This window comes from Mastigoproctus giganteus, chromosome 10 (assembly GCF_048544385.1).
Source record: "Mastigoproctus giganteus isolate SK-2022 chromosome 10, ASM4854438v1, whole genome shotgun sequence".
In the NCBI taxonomy this organism is placed as follows: domain Eukaryota; kingdom Metazoa; phylum Arthropoda; class Arachnida; order Uropygi; family Thelyphonidae; genus Mastigoproctus; species Mastigoproctus giganteus.
This window is the reverse complement of record NC_143584.1, coordinates 139,143,615-139,169,409: the sequence shown is the minus strand read 5'-3', so window position 1 is coordinate 139,169,409 and position 25,795 is coordinate 139,143,615. Positions and strand designations below refer to the sequence as shown.

General features: G+C 36.5%; 1 protein-coding gene across 3 annotated transcripts in view; it reads right to left on the bottom strand.

Moving 5' to 3' along the window:
* Positions 1–20,822, bottom strand: part of mio (GATOR complex protein mio) — a 294,475-nt gene extending 273,653 nt beyond the window's left edge. For 2 of the 3 annotated variants that reach the window (XM_090384080.1, XM_090384081.1), the window contains exons 1-2: positions 20,720–20,822; positions 12,089–12,182 (exon numbers count right to left, since the gene is read on the bottom strand). In XM_090384080.1, the coding sequence (XP_090240206.1) occupies positions 12,089–12,138 (50 nt within the window). In that variant the 5' untranslated portion in view covers positions 12,139–12,182; positions 20,720–20,822. Of the gene's footprint in view, positions 1–12,088; positions 12,183–20,719 lie in introns of those variants that run through there. The other variant, XM_090384083.1, reaches the window with a different exon arrangement.
* Positions 20,823–25,795: the final 4,973 nt, after the last annotated feature.

The window sequence follows — 25,795 nt, the reverse complement described above, 5'->3', positions numbered from 1 at the left end:
TAGAGGAGAGTTGATTGAGGTGTTTAAGGCTCTGAGAGGCATCAGTAAAATGAATGAGGACGAAATTTTCAAGATTATAAATGATGATAGAAACTGGGGGACGTAAATTCAAGTTACGGGGGAAATGCTTAGATTGGAATGCAGGAAGTTTTATTTTAGCCAGCGAGTTATAAATTACTGGAATAAGTTGCCTACATGGGTGATAGAGGCTGACAGTTTGGGGAAATTCAAAGGTCATCTGAATAGTGCCTTCGGGTGAGGGAAGCGCATAGGATGATAGGTTTAATTTCCTTTTCTTTTATTAATTATTATTCTTTATTTTATTATTTTTTTTTTTTATCATTGTTTTATTCGGGGTTCTTTGTTTTTTTTTGGCTGGTGCAGCATAAGCCATAGGCTTTCTTGCACCATGCGGCCATTACTAATACTTAAAGGTCTCATTTCACTTAACACTTCCGATTAATTATTCACTAGTTTTATACCTATCACTCACTGCTTTTATAAACACCATCTCAGGCACTTTCTTTACTATTTTAGGAGGATCTTTTATCACACAGGAGCTCAATGTCTCGGGGCACAGAATTGGTTAATTCACAATTTCTTCTATAACTATCTAATTTCGATCTCCTCTGGCTTAATATAATATACTACACAATTAATAAGTTAATAGTATAAACCGGAGCTATAATGCTCAATACGTTCTACATTGATATCAATATTTGTAAAAGGATAAGAGAAGTTTACCTCAATATGATACGTAGAACACTTCCATATGATCATCATCAGCCATTTTCAATCCACTGCAGGATGAAGGCCTCTCCAGCAACTTTCCAGTTCCTTCTGTTTTGAGCACAGGCCATCCATTTACTACTCAAAAACTCATGAATTTCATCTATCCATCTCCGCCTTTGTCTTCCAGGTTTTCTTCTAGCTCCTCTTGGGTACCATTCTGTTATTTTCTTAGTCCATCTGTCATCATGTCTTCGAGCTATGTGTCCTGCCCAAGACCATTTTAGTTCTTTAGTTTTGATAAGAATGTCCTTTACTTGAGTTTGCTGCCTAATCCATGTGTTTCTCTTCTTATCTAACAGTCTGATTCCCAATATAATTCGTTCCATTCTTCGCTGTGTAGTTCTTAGCTTCTCTTCCACTCTTTTGGTGAGTGCCCAAGTTTCACTTCCATAAGTCATGGTGGGGAGTATACATTGATTCATTATTTTACATTTCAGACAAACTGGGATATTGCTCTTCAGTATGTGACTATATTTCCTGAATGCTATCCATCCAAAATTTATTCTTCTCTTGACTTCCAGCCATTTATCATTATTACAGCTAATAACTTGTCCCAGATAAGTATATGACTCCACCTTTTCAATTACTGCTCCTTCAATCATTATTTCCCTTTCCGTGGCATACTTGTTCATCATTACTTTTGTTTTAGCCATATTCATCTTTAGTCCAAAATCCTTACTAACTGTGCATAACTGATTAAGATTTTCCTCTAATTCTTTGGGATCGTGGCTTATGACCACAATGTCATCTGCAAATCGTAAATGGTTTAGGTACTCTCCGTTCATGTTGACTCCTTTCTGCGACCAGTCTAATCTTCTGAAAGCTTCCTCAAGGGCAGCAGTAAACAGCTTCGGAGATATTGTGTCTCCTTGTCGAACTCCTTTCTCGATTTTAAATTTGCTACTGTCTTTGTCTAGTCTAATAAAGGATGTAGCACTCTCATATATTTCCTTCAAAATCATAATATATGGAGTATCTATGCCTTGTCTTTCCAGTGCCCGAAACATTGCCTTATGCTGTATGGAGTCAAATGCCTTTTCATAATCCACAAATGCCAGGCATAATGGTGTTTTATATTCATTTGCTTTCTCCATTAGCTGTGATATTACGTGAAGGTGATCCATAGTTGAGAATCCTGTCCTAAAGCCAGCTTGCTCTTTCAGTTGATTCTCATCAAGTATTCTTTCTAATCTGTTAGTAATGACCCTTGTGAACAACTTGTAGATATGGGATAACAAGCTAATTGGTCTATAATTTCCAATTTCTGATTTATCTCCTTTCTTATGCAGCAAAACTATGATTGCATTATTCCACTGCTTAGGCATCACACCTTTTCTAATGCACTTTGTGAAGAGCCTTGCCAGTTTTTGTGTTATGTCTCTTCCTCCCAATTTTAACAACTCGACGGTAACTTCATCTTCCCCCGGGGCTTCCCGATTCTTCATTTTCTTCAATGCATGTTCTACCTCATCAGGAAGAATATTGGGTATGTCGTATGTGTTGCTACTTTGCAATCCATCTTCCCCACTGCTGGTATCATTCACTCGCGCCTTGTATAATTCTCTACAGTAGTCTTCTGCTATTTGAATTATGCGTTCTCTGCTGTTTATAAGTACACCATCACTATTCCTCAGTTTCAATATCATTTGTCTTTCTGTATTACTGCTCATGGCTGCTAATTTAAATCCTTTGTTTTCCCTTAATGCTTGTTCTACTTTTCTTGTGTTAAATCTTCTTATGTCCTCTCTGAGTCTCTTTCTAATGGCTTTGCATAACTCAGTATACTCAATTTTCTCCCTGTCAGTGTTTTTCTTGCTCTTCATTTGTCGTCTTTGGTTCATCGTGACAAGTGTTTCTTGACTAATTTTTTCTTCTTTGGATTTCTGTTTCCCTATAGGTTTCTTGGGCTTTATCATTTTCAGAAAGTTGTAATATTCCTGGTCGATATCTTGGTCCTGAGCAGTCTGCAGAAGCTCAAACATGTTCTTAAGTTCCAGTACATACTGCTTTTTCTCCTCCTCTGTTATTTCAAAGACCTTTGTATTATTTACTCGAGTCAGTTTTTTCCTTTCCTTTTCTACATCTATATCAAATGTTCATCTTACCATTCTGTGATCACTTCCAACATTTACCTTATTCAGGACGGTAACATCATTCACAATATATCTTCTGTTAGTGAGGATGAAGTCGATTTCATTAGTTGTTAATCCATTTGAACTCTTCCATGTCCACTTTCTGTTCACCCTTTTCTTGAAAAAAAAGTGTTCATTACTGACATTCCTTGAGATTCTGCAAATTCCACAAGTCTTTCACCTCTTTTATTTCTTTCACCAATTCCAAAATTTCCTATAGTTCCTCTTTCTGCGCTGTTTTGCCTTTTCCCAACCTTAGCATTGAAGTCCCCCATAATAATAGTGTAGTGGGTTTTCTGCTCATCTAGAAGACTTTCAATTTCAGTGTACATTTCTTCAACCTCTTCATCATCATCATGGCTCGATGTTGGTGCATAAATCATTATAATCTTTAGCTTGTACCTCTTTGAAATCTTGAGTATTAGTCTTGACACCCTTGGTGATGTACTTCCGTATAATACTCTACAGAAATTAAAATGAAAATAATTAAAATAAAATCAAAAATCTTACATTACAGTAAGAAATAAATTAATAATCAATTAAAAATCAATTTAACGCAATTAAAAATTAAGTAAAATATTAATTTAACAAAAACAATGCAAAACAATTTTCCTTCTTGAAACTCAATGCTTTTCAACTGTATGTCATGATCACAGGAATAAAAATTACCAAATAGGGGTGAGCATGAAACTTAAATAGGGATTATTTGTCTTCGCGCATGTGTGTGTAACGAATCGAAGATTAGATATGGCTGGCGAACATTAACAGAATTCTCATGTAATTTAATTTCAACGGTTTCTGCAATTAATAGTCTCGTATAATTACATTGGACCCAAGTATTTTGGCCTCGTTAAATAAAAAAGTATGTTTTTCATTAATGGCATGAAAGGCTAATTCTGACGCTGCTGCACGAGAAGCACGAACTGAGGCCGTGTATAACCCTGATAAGACAAGTTGCAATCACTGCAAGAAATGTTGTATACTAGGTCATTTATTTGTGTTGCAAACAAGGAAAGGACTGAGCGATTGTTCAGTATAGTGTGTAATTTCCATATTGGCCTGGCTACAATTTCAAATTCAGTATCTTTAAAGAATCTGTTAAGTTGTTTGTGCCACTGTTCAACATATGGGACAGAAATAAAGTATTTTTTGATATTACTATTGTTGATTGATGTATTTTTTTTTTTTTTCTATCCTTAGCTTGTACCCTAATTCTGTTTATTGTAGCAAGTGAGTAACCCCTGTTTAAGAATCTGCTGGTTAACATTTGTATTTCTGAGCCCAAAGCAGATTCAGTCGTTGAATATTTATAAGCATTGAGAAACTGATTAAAGATAATCGATCTCAGAAATACAAATATTGCTCAAATATGGGCTCAGAAATACAAACATTAACCAGCAGATTCTTAAACAGGGGTTCACTTTCTACAATAGACAGAATTAGCGTACAAGCTAAGGACAGAATACAAAAAATACACAAATCAACAATAGTAATATCAAAAAATAACTTTATTTCTATCCCATATGTTGAACAGTGGCACAAACAACTTAACAGATTCTTTAAAGATACCAAATTTAAAATTGTAGTCAGGCCAATACGGAAATTACACACTATACTGAACAATCGCTCAGTCCTTTCCTCGTTCACAACACAAATTACCTAGTATACAACATTTCTTGCAGTGATTGCAACTCGTCTTATCACGGTTCTATGCGGTTTCCTCTGAATTTTCATGTTAATCAACACGCGGCCTCAGTTCGTGCTTCTCGTGCAGCAGCATCAGAATTAGCCTTTCATACCATTAATGAAAAACATACTTTTATTTAACAAGGCCAAAATACTTAGTGTCCAACGTAATTATATGAGACTATTAATTGCAGAAACCGTCAAAATCAAATTACATCAGAATTCTGTTAATGTTCGCCAGCCATATCTAATCTCAGACTCGTGGTCCTTTACGCGCATGTGCGAAGACAAATAATCCCTATTTAAGTTCCATGCTCACTCCTATTTGGTAATTTTCATTCCTGTGATCACAACATACGGTAGAAAAGCATTGTGAGCTTCAGGAAGGAAAATCGTACTGCACTGTTTTTGTTAAATTAATTTTTTGCTTAATTTTTAATTGCATTAAATTGATTTTTAATTGTGTTCGTTTGATTTTTAATTATTGTTAATTATTTCTTACTGTAATGTAAGATTTTCGATTTTCTTTTAATTTCTGGAGAGTATCATACTGTTAATTTTGTTATTCTGAATTCTGTTAATATTCGCCAGCCATATCTAATCTCAGACTCATGGTCCTTTACGCGCATGTGCGAAAACAAATAATCTCTATTTAAGTTCCATTCTCACCCCTATTTGGTAATTTTCATTCCTGTGATCACGACATATGGTCGAAAAGCATTGTGAGCTTCAGGAAGGAAAATCGTTCTGCACTGTTTTTGTTAAATTAATTTTTTGCTTAATTTTTAATTGCATTAAATTGATTTTTAATTGTGTTCATTTGATTTTTAATTATTGTTAATTATTTCTTACTGTAATGTAAGATTTTCGATTTTCTTTTAATTGTTTTCATTTTAATTTCTGGAGAGTATCATACAGAAGTGTTCTACACATCATATTGAGGTAAACTTCTCTTATTCTTTTACAAAAATTAATAACTTAATACACACTTAATATAGTATATTAAAATAACTTAATATACTATACAATTTATACACTGCCAATCTCATACTCTTTGTCTGTTTTTATGTTTTGCTCTTATTTTTAGGAATTCATGATCTAATATAACATTTAATGTATGTGTAACACATATCATGAGTGCAATCCATGACAAATGTTATTTGACCAAAAATGATCAAATACTGTGATATACAATGGTATTTGATCATTTTTAGTCAAATGCCATTCCTGTAAAAATTTTGTGTAAATATAGTAGGTTCTTATCTGGTGAGATATACATATATGTATATATGTATATAAAAAATAGAGATAAATGTAAAAGTTATGCCAAATCAGATTAATGCCATCAACAGTATATTGAACATTACATCAGTCTGTAATCTAGTTATAATAGTAAAAGTATAACATGTACTATATACAGACCATTCCGGTTATTTGGGACACATCGGGACTAGTGCATTTTGGCCCGATTAAGCGGCTGCCCCAATTATCCGAAGTTTCACGTAAAGAGTTAAAAATAAAATGTACGCCCCCCCTTTATAATTGGTTCACTGTACAATCAAATCGCTTTAAGATGGACTCACCATAGTAAAGTTCCGTCCACTATACGATGTGCAGTAAGCGCCGGTCATTGTGATCACATTTGTGAATTGAATTTTAATTCTATTAAACAGCGATTCTAATTAGAGAAAATAGGAGGAATATTAACCACAGGCTATAAAAGTAAAGATATATTAAGCACAAATTTACCGTTTATTACCTTACCAATTAAATGATATGTGAAAATCGGAAGAATATACGTGATAATCGGAATAATGTGCACTGTAATATGCACATACAATTTGTTTATTTGTTTGTTATTTGGTTTTTTTGGAGCATTAGCAACTAATGCCATATTGCTCCAGGATATGCGGTGGTCATTCCCTGACCTTTCCACATCCTCCGTATTTGGTGGTGACGGGCTCGAACCCCGGTCTAATCAAGAAGAATGTGCTACGGACTGCTGCTGCTGCTCCCCACCTGGCTACGGAGGCGCCTTATGTACATACGAACTAGTTGACATTTCTGTTCACTGACATTTGTGGGCAGGGGAGGGATTAAAATTTAAAACAGTAAAAAGATAAGCAATCAATAACAAAGAATACGGCACACACACACACAAATTTCAAGTAACACGATACGCACAAGTGAGAACGGAGTAACAAGTTACGAAGCTTTAAAAAAAAGGAATGAAGAGAAGATCTTAAAATTAATTTTTTTATATGATTGAAGATTCCATGGAAGTGTCAACACATTTCATCATAATAACCCACAGAATTCCAGCTGTCGATATTATCGCAAATTCAATAAGATCGAGTTTGCTATCCGTTTATGATAGATTTCACTAACAGAAAAGCCCAATAAACAGGTGACTGCTAATTGTTTTATGGTTGTAACCTCCAAAATTTCGACCGAACCACGTAGTACAATCAGAGACAATCTCCAGTGCTGCAGTCTCCTGCCCCGATTAAACGGCATGCTGTCCCAATTAAGCGAAGTAAGTCCTGGCTATTTTCTTGATTGGTTTCTGTTTTTTAAGATTTGCCCCACATAAACGGCTGCCCCGATTAACCAAATAACCGGAATCCACTGTACATGCTGAATATGTTTATAAACATAACAGTATACAGCAGTCCATAAGGCCAAAATAACTTATGAAGATTAAGATAGCCTGCGTAGGTCTACAATGCCATACCCTGGAAATAAACATATAATTAGTAATAATATATAAATATATAATGCAATAATGATTATTGTTGTTGTTATTTGGTTTTTAGGAGCATTAGCAACTAAAACCATATTGCTCCGGTGCAGTGGTCATTCCCTGACCTTTCCGCATCCTCCATATTTGGTGGTGACGGGCTCGAACCCCGGTCTAATCAAGAAGCGTGTGCAACGCACTGCTGCTCCTTCCCACCTGGCTACGGAGGCGCCTCAATAATGATTATGTAGGTAATTACTGATATATTAATCCCAGGGGCTCACATCTGGTGATTATGGGCTTGGCACTCCCAGCTGGATCTAATATTAATAATAATAATAATAATATAGATATATTGAAAGAAACTTTTTCGAGGGCTAACCCCCTTTCAATATATCCCACCAATAATTAACAGAGCTATCTGTTTCTGATTGCTATCTGCCTGTTTAACTATGTGTATATATATATATATATATATACAGGGTGTCTCAAAAATAATGGTACAAACGTTTAAGGGAGGTAGGTAACATCTAAAGGAATGTGAATCGCATAGGAACCCATAACCGGAAATGTCACGGGAAAGTAGCAGCAGAGGAATAAGAAGCAGAAATGACACAAGACAGTAATTAGTGGCAAACATTTATTTGACATAATATTAACAATGAGTATGAGATGGATGCATTTCACGATGTTACAACAGATGCTCGAAGGTTCCACCATGAGATACGATGACACCGACGCAGCATGGATTGGCGGACACGGTCGAACACACCTTCAGTTTCTTCGACAGTAGCAGCAGTGCAGACGAGTCTTGCCACGAGATCCATTTCCGTCTCCATAGGCGATTCATACACGATAGATTTGAGGGCTCCCCACAGAAAGAAATCAAGGCTCGATAAAGGTGAGCGTGGGAGCCAGGCAATGGGTCCACGACGGCCAATCCATCGACGCCCAAAACGCCTGTTCAAATGGTCATGAACACACCTTCCATAATGGACAGTTGCCCCATCATGTTGAAACCAAATGTTGCATCTTACATTTGCTGGAACATCGTCAAGTAACCCTGGTAGAACTTGTTCAAGAAAGATCCAATATTTAGCAGAGTTCGTGCGGGATGGTAACAGGTATGGGCCGACTATACCTGCCCACACATTTATTGCGAAGTGATGTTGTGCCGCATGGGGGCGCACACCGTGTGGGTTGTTGTGAGCCCACATATGAACATTGTGCTGATTGAATAAGCCTTCCCGAGTGAAATAAGCCTCATCTGTGAACAAAACATAGGCTGGAAAATTCAAGTCTTGAACACTTTCTTGGAGAAACCACTGCACAAAAGCTACACGTGCAGGATGATCTTGGGGGAGCAGTAACTGAACCCTTTGGAGATGAAAGGGGTGTAAGGAATCGTCGTGCCAGACACGCTGTACACTACAACGAGACACTCCTAAGGCAGAGGCAACAACACGTGTGCTGGTAGTAGGATTATTCTGGATGGCATTCAACACACTTTCTTCCATGGTGGGAGTTCATGTTGAACGTGATCTGCCCGCACTACTCCTGTTACCTCTAAATGACCCGTAATCACACAAATTGATGCACACGTGCAAACAAACGGTGGTCCGGTATATGTCTGTCTGGGAGGCGTTCTCCATAAATTCGTTGAGCGGTTCGTCCATTGCCCTCTGCTAATCCATACACTAGGTGAATGTCTGCCAGCTCACAGTTCGTATATCAATGCATGCTCTTCGTGCGGCAACTACTGCTTCAATGAGTAAATCAGAAATTCCCTCTCGCGAACTGATGAACAGCGCCATCTACCAACTTACGGTGACATTTCCGGTTATCGGTTCCTATGTGATTCACATTCCTTTAGATGTTATCTACCTTCCCTAAACGTTTGTACCAATATTTCTGAGACACCCTGTGTGTGTGTGTGTGTGTGTGTGTGTGTGTGTGTGTGTGTGTGTGTGTGTGTGTGTGTGTGTATAAATGAGTAATAAGGAAAGAAAGTTAATAATTGTAACAAACTGTAAATAATATTTATGAGTCAATGCACTTGCAGAGCAATTAAGTATTACAACCATAATGTATATAAAATGTGTAAGATTAATATTGAAGATAATAATATAGAAGGCAAATCAGTCAAATAATACCAAGCAGGAAATTAAGAAATCACAAAAAAAAAAAAAAAAAAACACATCACTGTTTACCCACAATCCAGATGACTTCAACTGGGGCGAACCACCCAGACTGAAGGCAAAAAACAACAAGAAGTTCTCTGTTTCTGTAATGAGCAATATATACTAATATATAAAGTATATAAAATATAAAGTATTTTGAATCTAAACTAAGTAAAAATGTTTGAATCTAAACCAAATAAGAAATTGTAAATGTAAGCATATATTGATCAATGTTGACCCGACAGAGAACGTAATTTAATAATTAAAAAAAGATTAGATATATAATATATATCTACCGTATCCAAGACAATATAACAACAACAATAGTCGTCAAAATAACTATCCCCCTAGTGAGTTAATATGTGGTGCTCCTTATGTGATGGATATGGTAAAAATATAAATCAAAATAAAAATAATTAATTAATCAATCAGTTAATTTAATTTAATTTAAATTAACGCAAAGAGAAAAAATTTTAAGTTAACGCAAGGAGAAAAACATGCAGATAATGAGAAGAAAAGCTAATAGAATAGGAATGATAGAACCTGAACTCCATAAAGGCGAAAAAGAGTAGTATAGATAAGAAATAGTTTCTCCTACATCCTCAGATTACCCTAATAATTTCAGAGAAATAAGAACAAAGAATGTAGGACAGCTTAAACATCGGGTATGCCCGGGATCACAAAATTTGTTTTTTGAACCGATTGCTTTAATATAATTACCATAATTACGGATTTAGAGCCATGTATATTATGTACATAGGATACACTTTGCTTTCTTGGTGTCTTATGGCGTAGAAAACTTGTACCCACCGGCCTGCAAATTATAGTGTATCATTTTTTTTTTATGGTTATAACTGTATATAGTTAAGTTCACTTAAGTTCATGCTGAGGTAACATGCAAATTCAGCTCAGGGTCCTACTATAGGAACGGGTTTGCGATCTCGGGCATACCCGAGTTACAACTTATATCTTGTATTGTCTTTAAGCTGTCCTACATTTGTGAATTAAATTAAAATTTAATTCACAAACGTGATCACAATGACCGGTGCTTACTACACATCGTATAGTGAACGGTACTTTACTATGGCGATTGTAATGTATTTTTAACTATTTACATGAAACTTCGGATAATTGGGGCAGCCGCTTAATCGGGCCAAAATGCACTAGTCCCGATGTGTCCCAAATAACCGGAATGGACTGTATTTTACAAATATTAATATCAACGTAGAACATATTGAGTATTACAGCTCTGATTCATACTATCTAACACACACACACACACACACACACACACACACACACACACACACACACACACACACACACACACACACACACACACACACACACACACACACACACACACTTCTGGAATAAGTATGAGAAGAGAAACAGGGTGGCTATTCCATTAAATGTTCAAAAATAAAAATACCTTTATCTCTATATATTAAAAAGTTCCTTGTGCTTCCTAAGATAGATGTATAATTTTTCAATATACTAATCATGAGATGGAGTTCCTTTGTGACAGTATAGTGGTCTTGTCACTAGTTTGGAGAAATCTAGGTTCAATTTCCATCTAGGACTGGAAGAATTTCTAAAGTCCTCTTCAATTGAGGTTGTAGCTAGTGATCTCAGACAAAGAAAGAAGGGGGTTTAAAGCCACACAATACACTAATCAGACCAGGAAGTCGCTCTTCTACACATACAATACACAATAGTATGATATGGTTGAAGTCCCTCATGTTTAAAACTCAACAAAAACAGCGCGAGACAAAAGCAGTGCAATGTCTGAATATATTTTATTCTTTGATGAAACAGGTTACTTTTATTTTTTTTTTATCTTCTGGAACTGTACAAATATCTCACTGTTTTTAATTGTTGTGGGCAATACAGAAATTTGCCAAATTTATATGCGATCTACAAGTTATATATTGGTTAAACAGGTACAAGTAATTTTCTATTATTACTAGGAAACTGAACTTGCTACATAGGTAACAGATCAGGTTTTTCACTAAGCAGATATCCTTTCTGATATCTGTTCAGTGGCCACTTCAACATAACTCAGCTCTCACTTAACTGTTTTGATGCTAATTAATTTCATTCACTGAAATTATAATTTTGTGTTGTGAGTTCTTCCATCACTAGTGCTCCCCCTTCCTACACAAATATTTGAGTTTTCCAGTAATGTTATAACTTTAAACTTTGGCCTCATATGCACATTAGCTAGTGTTATTTTATGAAGTGTTGTTAAAACTTTGCACTTTCTCTAAATAATTATGGTTTATCCCTTGTGGTAAAGAACCATCACAAAACACTGCGAGCTGACAAGGCAGTTTGACTCCTTATTCTGGAGTATGTCTGTTTGTTGAAAGTATCCTTAGAATACAAAATAGAACACTTTAAAGCAGATGTTCTACAGAAATTCCCTATTTGTATCAATAACAATACAAAAAATATTTCAAATAAGGAAATGAAGGTTAATACAGACAAGAAAAAATGACTATTCTGTGTTAGTAACTTGCACTTCAAACTATTACTGCTATTAGTAAGTGGCTCACCTATCCTGATGGTTAGGAGACCATAAGATATCAATTTTAATTCCACTCATCACTTGTAGGCCACGTGGAGCTATATCAAAGTTTTTGCAGTTACCTAAAAACAATAAAAAAATTTGTAATGGATTAATGTATAAAAATTTAGTCATTAAACAAAATTCCACTTAAATTCTCTCTGATATAAACTAAAAGGCATTAAAATACCATGTTTAGACTGCTCTGAAAGAAAACACCACTCTGCACGTATAAACAAGATTTAATGCACAGCAGATACCACTTGCAATTTTTATATATATATATAAAAGTAAGGCCTAAAACTAGCACAGCTCTAAATACCATATATAGTAAAGTAAGGAAAAGTATGGTAAAGAAAATGCCCCATTGACTGATGTTTTCTTGCAGAGCATACTGTTTTGGGTTACCTACATGTGCAAGGAATGCCCTTCAATTCCTATATAATGCTGTGTTCTCTTGCACAACTTTCTTACCACGTGAAAAAATAAATGTTCAAATAAAAAATCAATGAAAAGACAAATCATTTTTACATTAAAAATACCTTTTATATAAATCAAGAATAATTCTACAAGAATTTTCTACAAGTCTTCGGTGCTGTAATAAATAACAAACAAAAACAGATAAGCTAAGAAATGGCAATTAAGATTTGACACTGATAAATGCAAGGTGCATTTGGGTAGCAGTAATCATACAATAATATTGGGCAGTGCCAAATTCAAGGTAGTTGATAAGGAAAAAGTACTTGTAACAGTACAGGCAAACACAAAGTACAGGCAAAGAATACAGGCTGCTAGAACAAGCTAGTAGGGTTCTGTTGGTGACATAGAAGAAAATTTGCAAGCAGAGACAAAGAAGTTGTTACCTCATTATATAAGCAATGGTTAAGGCCACATCTGCAATACTGCATAGAGATTTAGAAACATTACCACACGAAAGACATACATCATCTGTAAAGAATGCAGAGAACAGCAACAACATTACTTGCAGGAATAAAAGGATATTCTTACCAAGAAAGAATGGAAGTCTGTAAATTGTAGTGTCTAGAAACTAGACATCTATACAGTGACTTAACTCAAGTGTACAAGGCTTTAGAAGAGTTAACTAAAATAAATACTGATAGCATCTTTAATCTTTTTCAAATACACACACAAAAAAAGTGGAAATTTGCCTTCAGCCAAAGAGTAATTGATTGCTGGAATAAACTTCAACCTAGTTTTGCAGAAGTGGTCTAAATAAATTAAAAGAAATCGGACAAATTATAAGAAGGAATAGGCATATAAATGGACATTGGTTAATATAAGCTTTTACTTCCTTGCATCATTTTGACAATACTACAATTCAGAGTTTTTAAACTGTTTTCAATGGGACCAACTGATGTTGTTAACATATGCAAATGCTAAATGGGAACTACTGAAAGATATAAATGTAGAAGCTAATAAGCTTTTTATACTAATTGTTCAAAGTTCAAATCTAGGATGTCGAATGAAATCAGTAACCAAGAAGAAAATTCATGAGACAATTATAAATTATCAGTAGTCAGAGAAGCCCACAATGAGTATAAATAATCTGCAATCCAATGGACCAATATGTTTACTGGTCCACTGGATATGAATGGCATAACTTTTGATGATCCTATACCAGTTGCTGATGTATATTCACATGTGAAGAATGTTTTTAAGGTTGGTGATACCAGAAGTAGACACAATATAATATCTAATTGAGAGTTAAATGATTTTTATGGTAACTGAAAGGAAACTGGAAATTAAATGATATTATATTCAATTTAAAAGAAGCAATTGAGAAGGTAAGCAAACCTTTGGGCATAATTATGAGAGCAACGTTGGATTCAGGGGATGTTCCATATAGATTGGAAATATGCAAATGTTTCCTAATCACAAATGAGGGTCATTGGATAAAGAGTAATTAAAAATCAATAAAGCTTTTCATAGTTTCACATGGATGACTGACATATAAATTGGAGTAGTGTAGTACTGGAGACAAGATGTTACTAAAATTTTTCCTCCCTCTTTTGGTTGATGCTTTATAAGCATTGCTTCTTCGTACAGGAAAAAAAACACCTATACATCCTCATTTTAGCAATATTAATACTTATGCAAAATTAATAAAGGAGGGTGAAGCTTATATTAATAGCATGCCAATTGATTAAGATAAAAGTGGATACAACTTGGGAAAACAGAGATACATGCTGTAAACATTAGCAACTGGTTAGGATACAAAAGATATTCAATTTCTTCATTTTGATAAACACTCAATGATATAGAAAATGTTTCAAAATTTAAATTTTTCTGTTACAGTTTAAATTTATTACATACAAATATTGGTACTCGTGTGGAGTACCAATATTTGTACTGAGTACATTATTCTATGACAATCATAAAAAAATTATTTTTGACTCTGTACAACAATTGAACTATGACAAACTCATAAAAAACTGTAATATACAATAAAACTATTAAAAGATAATATGACTATTAAAAGTGACAAGTGCATTCCATCTTTTCATAACTGTTTATTTAATGTTAGATGAGGGGATAAATATCGCAACCGTTTAAAAATTTTAGTATGACATGATTTGTGTACAATGCTGTTATTTCTGTTCCCAATGCTTCAATTGTTTTGTAGCTTGTGCTGTATTTATAATTATATTATCACATAACCATATATACTATTAATTAAATTTATAAACATCCACATATATTAAATGTGAAGGAGATGATACTACTCTACAATTAACTGTCCAGGACCAAGCAGCAAAACATGCAGCTAAACACATGGCTCTGTTCAAACAGGTAAAATAATTTACATAATGAAAATTCTATTTTCATTCAGGTGAAGTTTTATTGTGAGCACAAAGGTTTTTATGTGCATTTTAAAGATTTAATGGAGAATTTGGTATAAGAGTATCCAAGATTTAATGGAGAATGGGGTATCGGTAAGGGTATCCAATCCATGTGTCTTAGAAGTTTTTGCAGCTCCAGCAAAGCAAAAGGCTCAAGCTAATGGGAGTGCTATGGCTCAGGGGAGAACTGAGGGCAGCAGTTGTCCTCTGATTCACAGCCTTTTAAAATGTACTGCTTGTTTAATATTTGTGGAGCAATCAGGGAGAGGACATGATATTGCCAAGGGGAATGTCTTTGGTTGTGCACGAAGTAAGGAGTGTGAGGAAATCAGACGACAACTCCGCATTGTTATGGGCCTAAATGAGAGTTTGAAGGACAGGGTAGATGCCCTCGAAGAATCTAAACTGAGGGGCTCATCAAGCAATCAGCTACCCACATAAACACCAGAGCTTGCACTTTAACATCACGCAACACAGCGGCAACCCCCAAGGCAGAATGCACTGATCACACGGGAACTAGTAGTAGTTGGCGATCAGGGAAACGAGGAACGTATTGTGCAAAAAAGGATAGGTGGAATAGGACCAGGGTATGTCTACCAGAGGTAAAGGTTGATGATGTTGTAGAGCAGATATCACCTTTTAAGGGCACAAAAGATGATATTGTTATAAACATTAGCCCTAATGACATTAAGAGTAGGAGACCAGCGGAATTACTTAACAAGTACAGGTCACTGATGAAAAAAAGCCGAGAATTAGGGTTGAATTTGAAAGTGTCCGCAATTCTGCCCAGACATGATAGGAGGGAGTATATGATGAGAGCCTTGTCAATCAATTCGGCTCTGGAGATTGTGCAAGGCTCAAGGGATAGAATTTTTCTCAGCCTGGTCTGTGCTTGTTAACAGGAGAGACTGCTTCTACAGGGATGGGATACACTTAAATAGAAAGGGTGCAAGAATATTTGCTGATGCTATCGAGGCAGTGTTAGGTGGGTCGGAAAACTGCTAGACTGGGGGGGGGGATACATAGACTAATAGATTAACAGTAGCTGTTGACAGAGGTGAAAGTGATTCTTGCACTGCTTCTATTGGAATGAGTAGCAGTCTGGAAAACAAGATGCAGGGGATTTCAGAGACTTCTGGGAGTCACTGTGGTACAAGTAAACAATGGGCTGTGTTAGGAAAGAATAGGAACAGGTACCCATGGACTAGAGATGTGCAAATGTGACCCCAATTCACAAAGGAGAATCAAAGGGCAACAAGTAATTACAGACCTGTTAGATTAACTTCTGTTCTGGGGAAATTAATGGAGGCACTGGTTAAAGAAGCACTGCAGGATCATCTAGACAAGACTTCAGTTATAGGTCGGACACAGTACAGTTTTGTTAAGGGGAAGTCTTGTCTGACCAATTTGATTGGATACTAAGATGTGGTCACAAAGGAACTGGATGCAGGGAATAACTTTGAAATCATATATTTGGATCTTAAAAGGCTTTTGATACTGTTGCACATGGAAGACTGCTGCACAAATTGGAGAAGTGTGGCATTGGAGACAAACTGCTGCTATGGATAAAGGGATGGTTGAGTGGGAGAAGATAGAGTGGTAATCAATGGACACTGCTCTTCATGGACTGATGTTATAAGCGGAGTCCCTCAGGGTCAGTGTTGGGCCCATTGTTGTTTTGTATATTTATCAATGATATATGAAGGTATATCAGGCTTAATGCCCAAGTTTGCAGATGATACAAAGTTGGCAGAGTTGTTAATGACACTAAAGACAGTATGCTACTGCAACAGGATCTAGAAAATTTGGGCAGATGGGCTGATAAGTGGCAACTTAAGTTTAACATTGACAAATGGAAAGTACTGCATATGGGAAGCACTAACCCCAGAATAATGAATCAACTGTGTTGTACTAAACTCAGGGTAGTAGAGAATGAAAAGGGCATTGGGGTAATTGCACAGGCAGACATGAAGTTTCTGAGCAGTGCAGACAGTCTGCAAGAGTAGCTCATAGTGTCTTCTCAATAATATATAGGAATTTTTCTAGCAGGAATAAAGTGATTACCCCTTGTATAAGGCAATTTTCAGACTACACTTTGAGTACTGTATACAGGTGTGGAGGCTTCATTTTAGGAAGCATATAGAGCTGCTGGAGCGAGTGCAGAGTAGGGGCAACAAGGTTAGTGAATGGAATAAAGGGTTGCTCTTATGAAGAAAGGCTTAAGTTTTGCAAATTAGTCAGTCCTCGTATAGCACGATAGTTGTGTTCCTAGAAACCCTCGTGCAATGCAAAATCGTGCAATATAAACAACAGGCCCTATGGGAAAAATAGGGTTAGGTGCCGACCAACCAAGATTGAACACATTTGTAACCAAAACATTACTAAACACAATAAATTATCGTAATAAAATACGTAAGTATTTTTTTACGACTATTACGTAATAAAATATTGCTAATGCTTTTGCTTCTATTGTAAGCAAACTTGTTTTTTGTTTGATTTTCTATCCAAACAGATGACAGCTGTTCCATCTCTTCCAATTCTTTGTCTTGATCTAATGGATTTTAATTACACTTTGAGTTGTTCCTGCTATGAAAGCTGTTTTTATGCATCTTTATAATTCTCGGCGTTGCCTCATTCAGGGCTGTAGTACGTGCAATATCACATGGTCTTTCATTTTGCTCAAAGCGTTTCACAATTTCATATTTTTTCTCTATCGACAGAGGCGGACTGGCCATAGGCCTTACCAGGGAAACCCCGGAGGCCGGTGTGATTTTGGCCATAAACCATAGTATGAGGCCACTACAAATTTTCCCGAATAAGAATTTTTGACCCAGTCCACCTCTGTTTATCGATATTGCTTTTGTTTTTCTCTGTGAATCTGCAGTGTCTTCACCAGGATGCTTTCTTTTCACACCTTTTAAGAATATTACTCATTTTTACGGAATAAAGCACAATTACAAAATGAGGAGGCACGCTTGATACACGTAAACAAAGCTGCGCGCGTATAGCAACTGAATAAACAACACCGTAAAGGCAGAGATTAACACTTCACATTTTACTAAAGCACATTTCTAGGGGTTACTACCACAAAACAATAAAAACAATTTCCAATTGCGTTTCTGCTGGTGGCAATCTGTTATAAACTGGTAGTAAATTGCATCTGATAGCTGGAACTGTATGGGTTTTTACCTTATTTTGGTGAAATGTGTTTCCCCTTCACTGATATAAAAAAAAAAACAAATACATTTTCAGAATCTTCTCTTCATTCCTATCGTGTTGCATTCAGTTGAGGTGATTCCGCGTCCGATTGCCATTTCTTGTAAACACAAAGGCAAATCGTGCATAAGCGAATTCAGTTTGTGTTATATACGATATCGTTCCCCTATTTATAAATCGTGTATGATCGAATTCGTGTAGTGTAAACACGTGTTATACAAGGACTGACTGTACAGTGTCTGGAGACCAGGCACCTGCAAGATGATCTAAGGTGTATAAAGCCTTGAATGGTTTGAGCATGCTCAATGTTGATGGGATTCTTCCTCTTGCTCAGAATAATTGCCTGAGAGGGCATAAATTCAAATTGAGGAAAGACAGTTGTAGGATAGATGTGCAGAAGTTTGCCTTTAGCCAGTGTGTGGTTGATTGCTGAAAAAACTTCCATTTGTTGTTGTAGAAGTTGATAGCTTAAACAGATTCAAGGCAGAACTAGACAAACATTTGGAGCGAGTGGATGGGTGAAATTAGAAGATTTGTTTTTTTTTTTTTTGGCTGATGCTATATAAGCTTGCTTTCTTGCATCATGTGCCTTTATGCTAATTTACTACAAAAGAGAACTAATTTGTTATGATAAAATTCATTCATTCATTGACATGTGATTTTTTAATGTTTATTAAAGTTCCTTTATATTATGTATTCTGTTCATTAAAATTTGTGAATAATGACATTCAACATTTTACAAACCGAACACTTTTTCCAATTCTGTATTCTTAAACTTTTTCAAAAACTGTAGACAAGGTTCCATGAATTTTGTATACAGCTTCCCTGTTCAAGCTAGTTCTGCTTAATTAATTTGATTGACATGACAAGTGCAATCAATTATGAAATGAAGGCATATCAAGTTTAATGTCTAAGTTTGCTGCTGATTGTTGGCAGTAATTAATGAGAAGGAAACCATGTACGTTGATGCAACAAGACCTAGAAAAATTAAGCAGATGGGCTGAGAATGGCAACAAGATGCCACTTCCCAGAAAAACATATCAAATGGGTAATTTCATACTCAAGGTAAAGGAGAATGAAAAAGGCCTAGGAGTAATTGTACAGGCCAACATTAACTGTCTGCACTACTCAAGTTCTCTGAGCAGTTATCCCAGGGGCTCACATCTGGTGAGTTTGGGCTTGGCACACCCAGGATCCTGAGCTGGATATCATCATCCTTCTCTTTCTTGGTGATTCCCTTCTACTCTCTCTCTCTCTCTCTCTCTCTCTCTCTCTCTCTCTCTCTCTCTCTCTCTCTCAGGGTAACTCGGGGAATTTTTTTTATTTTTTTTTTTATTTGGCTGGTGCTGCATAAGCTTCAGGCTTCCTTTCACCATATAGCTAATAATAATAGTGCAGACAGGCTACAAGAACAGGGATTATGTCTACCTGATGCAACATGTCCCTAATGTTGCCACAGAGCTTTGATTTCACCACTGTTCTAAAGTGAACAGTGTAAAGCTAAATGTGAACAGCTGACAAGAATACAAATGTTCACACCAAGTCTTCCAGACACCATGCAAGTTCGGGTTCACTCTTGGGATCAGTGACCTTAAATATTCTAAAAAATATAAAAACCTTCTTTATTATTATTATTGGTTTCCTTGTCTAATTTTGTTCAATATTTTTTAAATGGGTTTGGAAAATCATAATTAATAGACACCATTTTCAATACAATACAATTTTTTTTTATAATTAAAACAAAAAAAGGTCACACACATGTGAGTGTCCTTGTTCAAACTGAGGGTGCGAGTGATGGAAGGTTAAACGGTGTATGTGAACAGGGGCTCACATCTGGTATGGGCTTGGCACACCCAAGGTCTTGAGCTGGATATCGTCATTCTTCTTTTTCTTGATGATTCCCTTCTACTTCTCTCTCTCTCTCTCTCTCTCTCTCTCTCTCTCGGGATAATTCAGAATTTTTTTTTTTTTTTGCCTGGTGCAACATAAGCCTAAGGCCTTCCTTGTACCATATGGCTAATAATAATAATAACTAAATACAGATGGCATCCTTACTCTTACAACCTTACAGACAGCACACATAAAGGGCATAAGTTTAAACTGAACGATGGATGTGCGAAAATTTGCTTTCAGCCAGATTGCAATCGATTTCTGGAACTTCAATCTGGTGTTGTGAAAATGGGTAGTTTGACTAAACTTAAGGAAGACAGATGATGGGGGCTTTTTTTTTCCCCTTGATTCATTGGCCTCAAATAATACTATTATCCTGGGTGAAATTTACTATGGCACAGTTATTCCAGGTCCCCCAAGGGCGGAATTGTGACGCGGAGAGGTACGCTTATTACAGTTACCCTAGCGACCTCGGCATTGGATTACGAAACTTTGTGAGTGATGACCTATCCCTCTGTCCATACTCGCGATATGAAAATATACTCATATCGACTAGTCTAAGCAATATCTGGTTGTTTAATAAAATGCAACCTAATACAAAAACACATTTAATCCATAAGGTAAATATTTATTACTTCAAAACTCCAACTCACATTGCAGCACACCTGAAGTACTGACTCAAAACGCCGAATGAATTAGCCCAAGGAGGAAATTTTTCATTCCGAGTATATTTATCAGGAAATCATTCCTGTGTTCTGAACTGCGAAATTACTCCTTATAAAGACGTTACCAACTTATAAAAACCAACCGTGACTCTCAAAGTTAATTGTTTATATGAAAATACTGCCTAAACCTCAAACTTCCGCAAAATAACATTATAAAACTCTTCTTTGGAGCCTCTGACAAGCATTAATAAATCCATTCAAATACAGATATGTGCAATTCCGCCCCCAAGTGTTCGTCAACTTAGAATGCGGCTATGGGGATGAGATACACTTAAATAGAAAGGGTACATGAATATATGCTGATGCTACCAGGGCAGTGTTAGGTGGGCCAGAAATATGATAGCTTGGGGGTGACACACGGATTAAGACATTAACAGTAGCCGCTGGCAGAGGTGAAAAAAAAAAAAAAGCTAAATTATGATATTAGTGTCCCCCGTAAATAATTATATCTACCTATATATTTATTTTGTCTGTAACTATATCTGCTTATTTGCATTAGGAGTGCAAAAATCATAAGCGACGACATTTGGCTGAATGCAAGTACTGTATGTACTGTATTTTACTCTGGTAATAAGACATTTTGGAGGAAACTGTTGCACAGGGTCGAACCGTAACCAAAACAAAAGGGAAAACTCTACAACAACAAAAACAACGAAGGATTTTAATATTTTCGGTTCCCACAAACGAAATAAATAAATTTAATTTTTTTTTTTCACTTCATTTAAAGAACTTTTTCATCCAACAATGTGTTATTATATCCATAACTTATAAGTTTTCTCTGGTCGATTAGTCTATTTTTTTTTTTTTTTTAATCAAGAACGTGAGTTTCCAGGAGTAACAAAATGCTGTCCTTGCATGAGACAAACACCTCTTGGGATAGAATTTTCCAAAAGCCTGCTCTGTGCTTGTTAACAGGAGAGAATGCGGCTATGGGGATGAGATACACTTAAATAGAAAGGGTACATGAATATATGCTGATGCTACCAGGGCAGTGTTAGGTGGGCCAGAAATATGATAGCTTGGGGGTGACACACGGATTAAGACATTAACAGTAGCCGCTGGCAGAGGTGAAAAAAAAAAAAAAGCTAAATTATGATATTAGTGTCCCCCGTAAATAATTATATCTACCTATATATTTATTTTGTCTGTAAATTGCGGGTGTTCTCTGGCCGATTTCCTGTTTGTGGAAGAAAAAAACCCCCAGTTTCTACGGGGAAAAGCTTGCTATCTACGCCTGAGCCAGACTAACTCAGTGAAAAAAGTCCACTAAAGTTCCTCGCGTCATCGGCAGGATTCGAAACGGGCCTTTTCAAACAGGGGTGGGGAGGACCGTGACAATATCACAGTGCTACGCGTGCAGATTGACAGAGGTGAAAGTTATTCTTCCACTGCTTCTATTGGAATGATCAGAAGCCTGAAAAACAAGGTGCTGGGGGATTTCAAAGACTGCTAAGAGCCATGAAGGTACAAGTAAATACATGAGCTGTGTTCGGAAAGCTAAGAATAAGAACAGATGAATGTATCATTGGGTGTGTACCAATGCAGGGAGTTTGGTAAATAAATCTGATGGACTTGAGCTGTTGGTCAAAATATCAAAGGCAAACATTGTAGGGATATACATGGTGTCACACATATAGAAGGAATGCAGAATTCGAATTTGGAGAGTACGGCTTGTACAGGAATGATACACAGGATATAAAGGGAGACGGGCTATGCTATTAGTTAAGAAATACATAAAATCTAAGGAAGTGCATCCAGTTGACATGGTTGGCCGTGCAGTGTCGAGTCAGTTTGGTGTGACATAAACACTGGAAAAGCAAAATTGAGAATAGGAGTGTGTTATAGGCCCAATGTCTCTGATGAGTATAATAAACAACTGTACAGAGAAATAGAGGTGGCCAGTAAATAAGATTGCCTTATAATGGGAAATTAAAATTTCCCATTATCTATTTCACAGATATCTATTGGAACTTGGGATAGTTGTTTTCTACAGCAGGTTGTTCGGGAGAAACTAGAGCGAGTCATACTCTGGATCTGATTAGGTAGTGATTCTTCATGCATTAAGAATCTGCAGAAAAAGGAACCACTAGGTGGCAGTGATCACAGTCTGCTGATGTGGGATTTAATCAAACAGGTAACTACCATCAGAGGTAAAGGAAAGGGTTTTTCCATTCATCAAGATGACTATGGAGGTCTGAGACAGTTTTTAAATTGTATACAGTGAGCCCCACTGATCATTTTACAAATGGCAAATTGTAAATGGGAAGCATTCAAAGAATTAATTTTGGAAGCTACTAGGCTTTTTGTTCCAGCTAATAAATACTGTTTTTAGTTTAGGCAAAACTAAAAACAGTAGATGAACTAATGAGACTCGTGGAAGAGAAGAAAAATGCATGGAACACATAAAAATTGACAAGAGAGAGAGAAGCCTACCGTAGGCATAAGCTGGTCTATAATCAAATCACAAAGGCGGTTAGGCAGGCAAAGGCAGACTACGAAAAATCATTGGCAAAGGATGCAAAGAAAAAACACCAAAGAGTTCTCTACTTTTTAAACTCTAGAAGAAAGTGGATGAATCAGATTGATCCACTTGATATCGATGATTTAACTGTTGCTCATCCTGCATAGGTAGCTGACAAACTTAATGAGTATTTTGCATCAACATCTGCACGTGAGGAGGTATTCATAGAGAGGAACACCAGAGAGGTACTTAAATCTGACAGTGAGCTAAATGATTTTGTAATAACTGAGAGCAAAGTGGAGGAGAGATTGTGAAGATAAGCATAACAAAGGCTCCTGGGTGGATGCGATTTATCCAGTTATATTAAAAGAGGCAGCAAATGAAGCAAGCAAACCCTTGGCCATGATTATGAGAGATTCCTTGGACTCAGGGGAGCTACCCATGCACTGGTAATATGCAAATATAACCCCAAATCACAAAGGAGTATCAAAGGGTGCCACAGGTAATTGTAGACAAAATAGTTTAACTTCTGTTCCGGGGTTATTAATAGAGACACTGCTTAAAGAAGCACTGCAGGATCATCTAGACAAGACTTCAGTTATAGTTCGGACACAGCATGAGTTTGTTAAGGGAAAGTCTTGTCTGAAAAATTTGATTTGATACTATGATGTGATCACAAAGGAACAGGATGCAAAAAATAATTTTGATATCATCTACTTGGATCTTAGGAAGGCTTTTGATAGTTTTGCACACGGAAGACTGCTGCACAAATTGGGGCAGTGTGGCATTGGAGAAAAATTGCTGCTATGGATAAAGGGATGGTTGAGTGGGAGAAGGCAAAGAGTGATAATCAATGGACACTGCTCTTCATGGATTAATGTTATTATTGGAGTCCCCAGGGTTCAGTGTCGGATCCATTGTTGTTTTTTGTATTTATTAATGATATTGATGGACGTATATCAGGCTTAATGTCTAAGTTTGCAGACGACACGAAGGTTGCCGGGATTGTTAACGACACTAATCACACTACGCTACTGCATCAGGATGTAGAAAAGTTGAGTAGATGGGCTGAGGGGTGGCAACTGATGTTTAACACTAACAAATATAAAGTACTGCATATGGGTAGCAGGTACCCCAGATACTCCGGGGACTCACATCTGGTGAGTATGGGCTTGGTACACCCAGGGTCCTGAGTTGGATATCATCATTCTTCTCTTTCTTGGTGATTCCCTTGTACTTCTGACTCTTGTTCTCTCTCTCTCTCTCTCTCTCTCTCTCTCTCTCTCTCTCTCTCTCTCTCTCTCTCTCTTGGGGTAATTCAGAAAAAAAATTTTTTTTTTTCTTTTTGGCTTGTGCAGCATAAGCCTCAAGCTTCCTTGTGCCACACAGTTGGTAGAAAGGAACCAACTGTGTGGTACTAAACTCAGAATAGTAGAGAATGAAAAGGACCTGGGGATATTTGTGCAGTCAGATATGAAGATTTCTGCGCTGTGCAGACGGTCTACAAGAATAGTTCGTGGAGTCTTGTCAATGATATACAGGAATTTTTGGAACAGGGATAAGGAGGAGATTATCCCCTTGTATAAGGGAATGGTCAGACCACACCTTGATTAATGTATACACATGTGTAGACCTCATTTTAGGAAGGATGTAGAGCTTCTGGAACGAGTATAGAGAAGGGCAACTAGATTAGTGAATGGAACAAAGGTTTGCTCTTACCTAGAAAGATTTAAGTTTTGCAAATTACAAAGTCTGGAAACCAGGCACATGCGAGGTGATCTGATTGAAATGTGTAAGGCCTTGAAAGTTTTGAGCATGTTCAATGCTGATGGAATTGTTCCTCTTACCCACATTAATCGCCTGAAGGGACATAAATTCAAATTGAGGAAAGACAGTTATAGAATACATGTGGGAAAATTTTTCTTTAGCCAGTCGGTTGTTGAAACAAACAACCGGCTGACTAAGGGCAAATTTGTTTGTAAAAAAAGGTTAATTGTTGGAACAAACTTCCATCTCTCGTTGTAGAAGTTGGCAGCCTAAATAAATTCATGGTAGAACTAGACAAGCATTCGGAGTGAATGGATCGGTCAAATGGGAAAGTGTTGTGTTTTTTTTGTTTTATTTATTTATTTTTTTTTTTTTTTTTGCTTATGCTGTATAAACTTGCTTTCTTGCATCGTAAGCTTCTACTAACGCTAACCCAAGTACGGGATGAAACAAGGCTATTAAAGTTCCTTGAGTCGTTGACAGGATTCACTTCACTGAGTAATGTATTCTTCTTATAGTAGTAGTAGTAGCAGTACTAGTACTAGTCACATGTGATGCAAGAAAGCAAGTGAAAAGAAAAAAAGCAAGTGAAACCACAAAAAAAAAAAAAAAAAATCACACCATTCTCTCCAAATGCCTGTCCAGTTCCTCCTTAAATTTATTCAACCTATCAACTTCCACAACGACAGATGGAAGTTTGTTCCAGCAATTAACCACCCGCTGGCTAAAGGCAAATTTCCGCACATCTATTCTACATCTATCTTTTCTTAATTTGA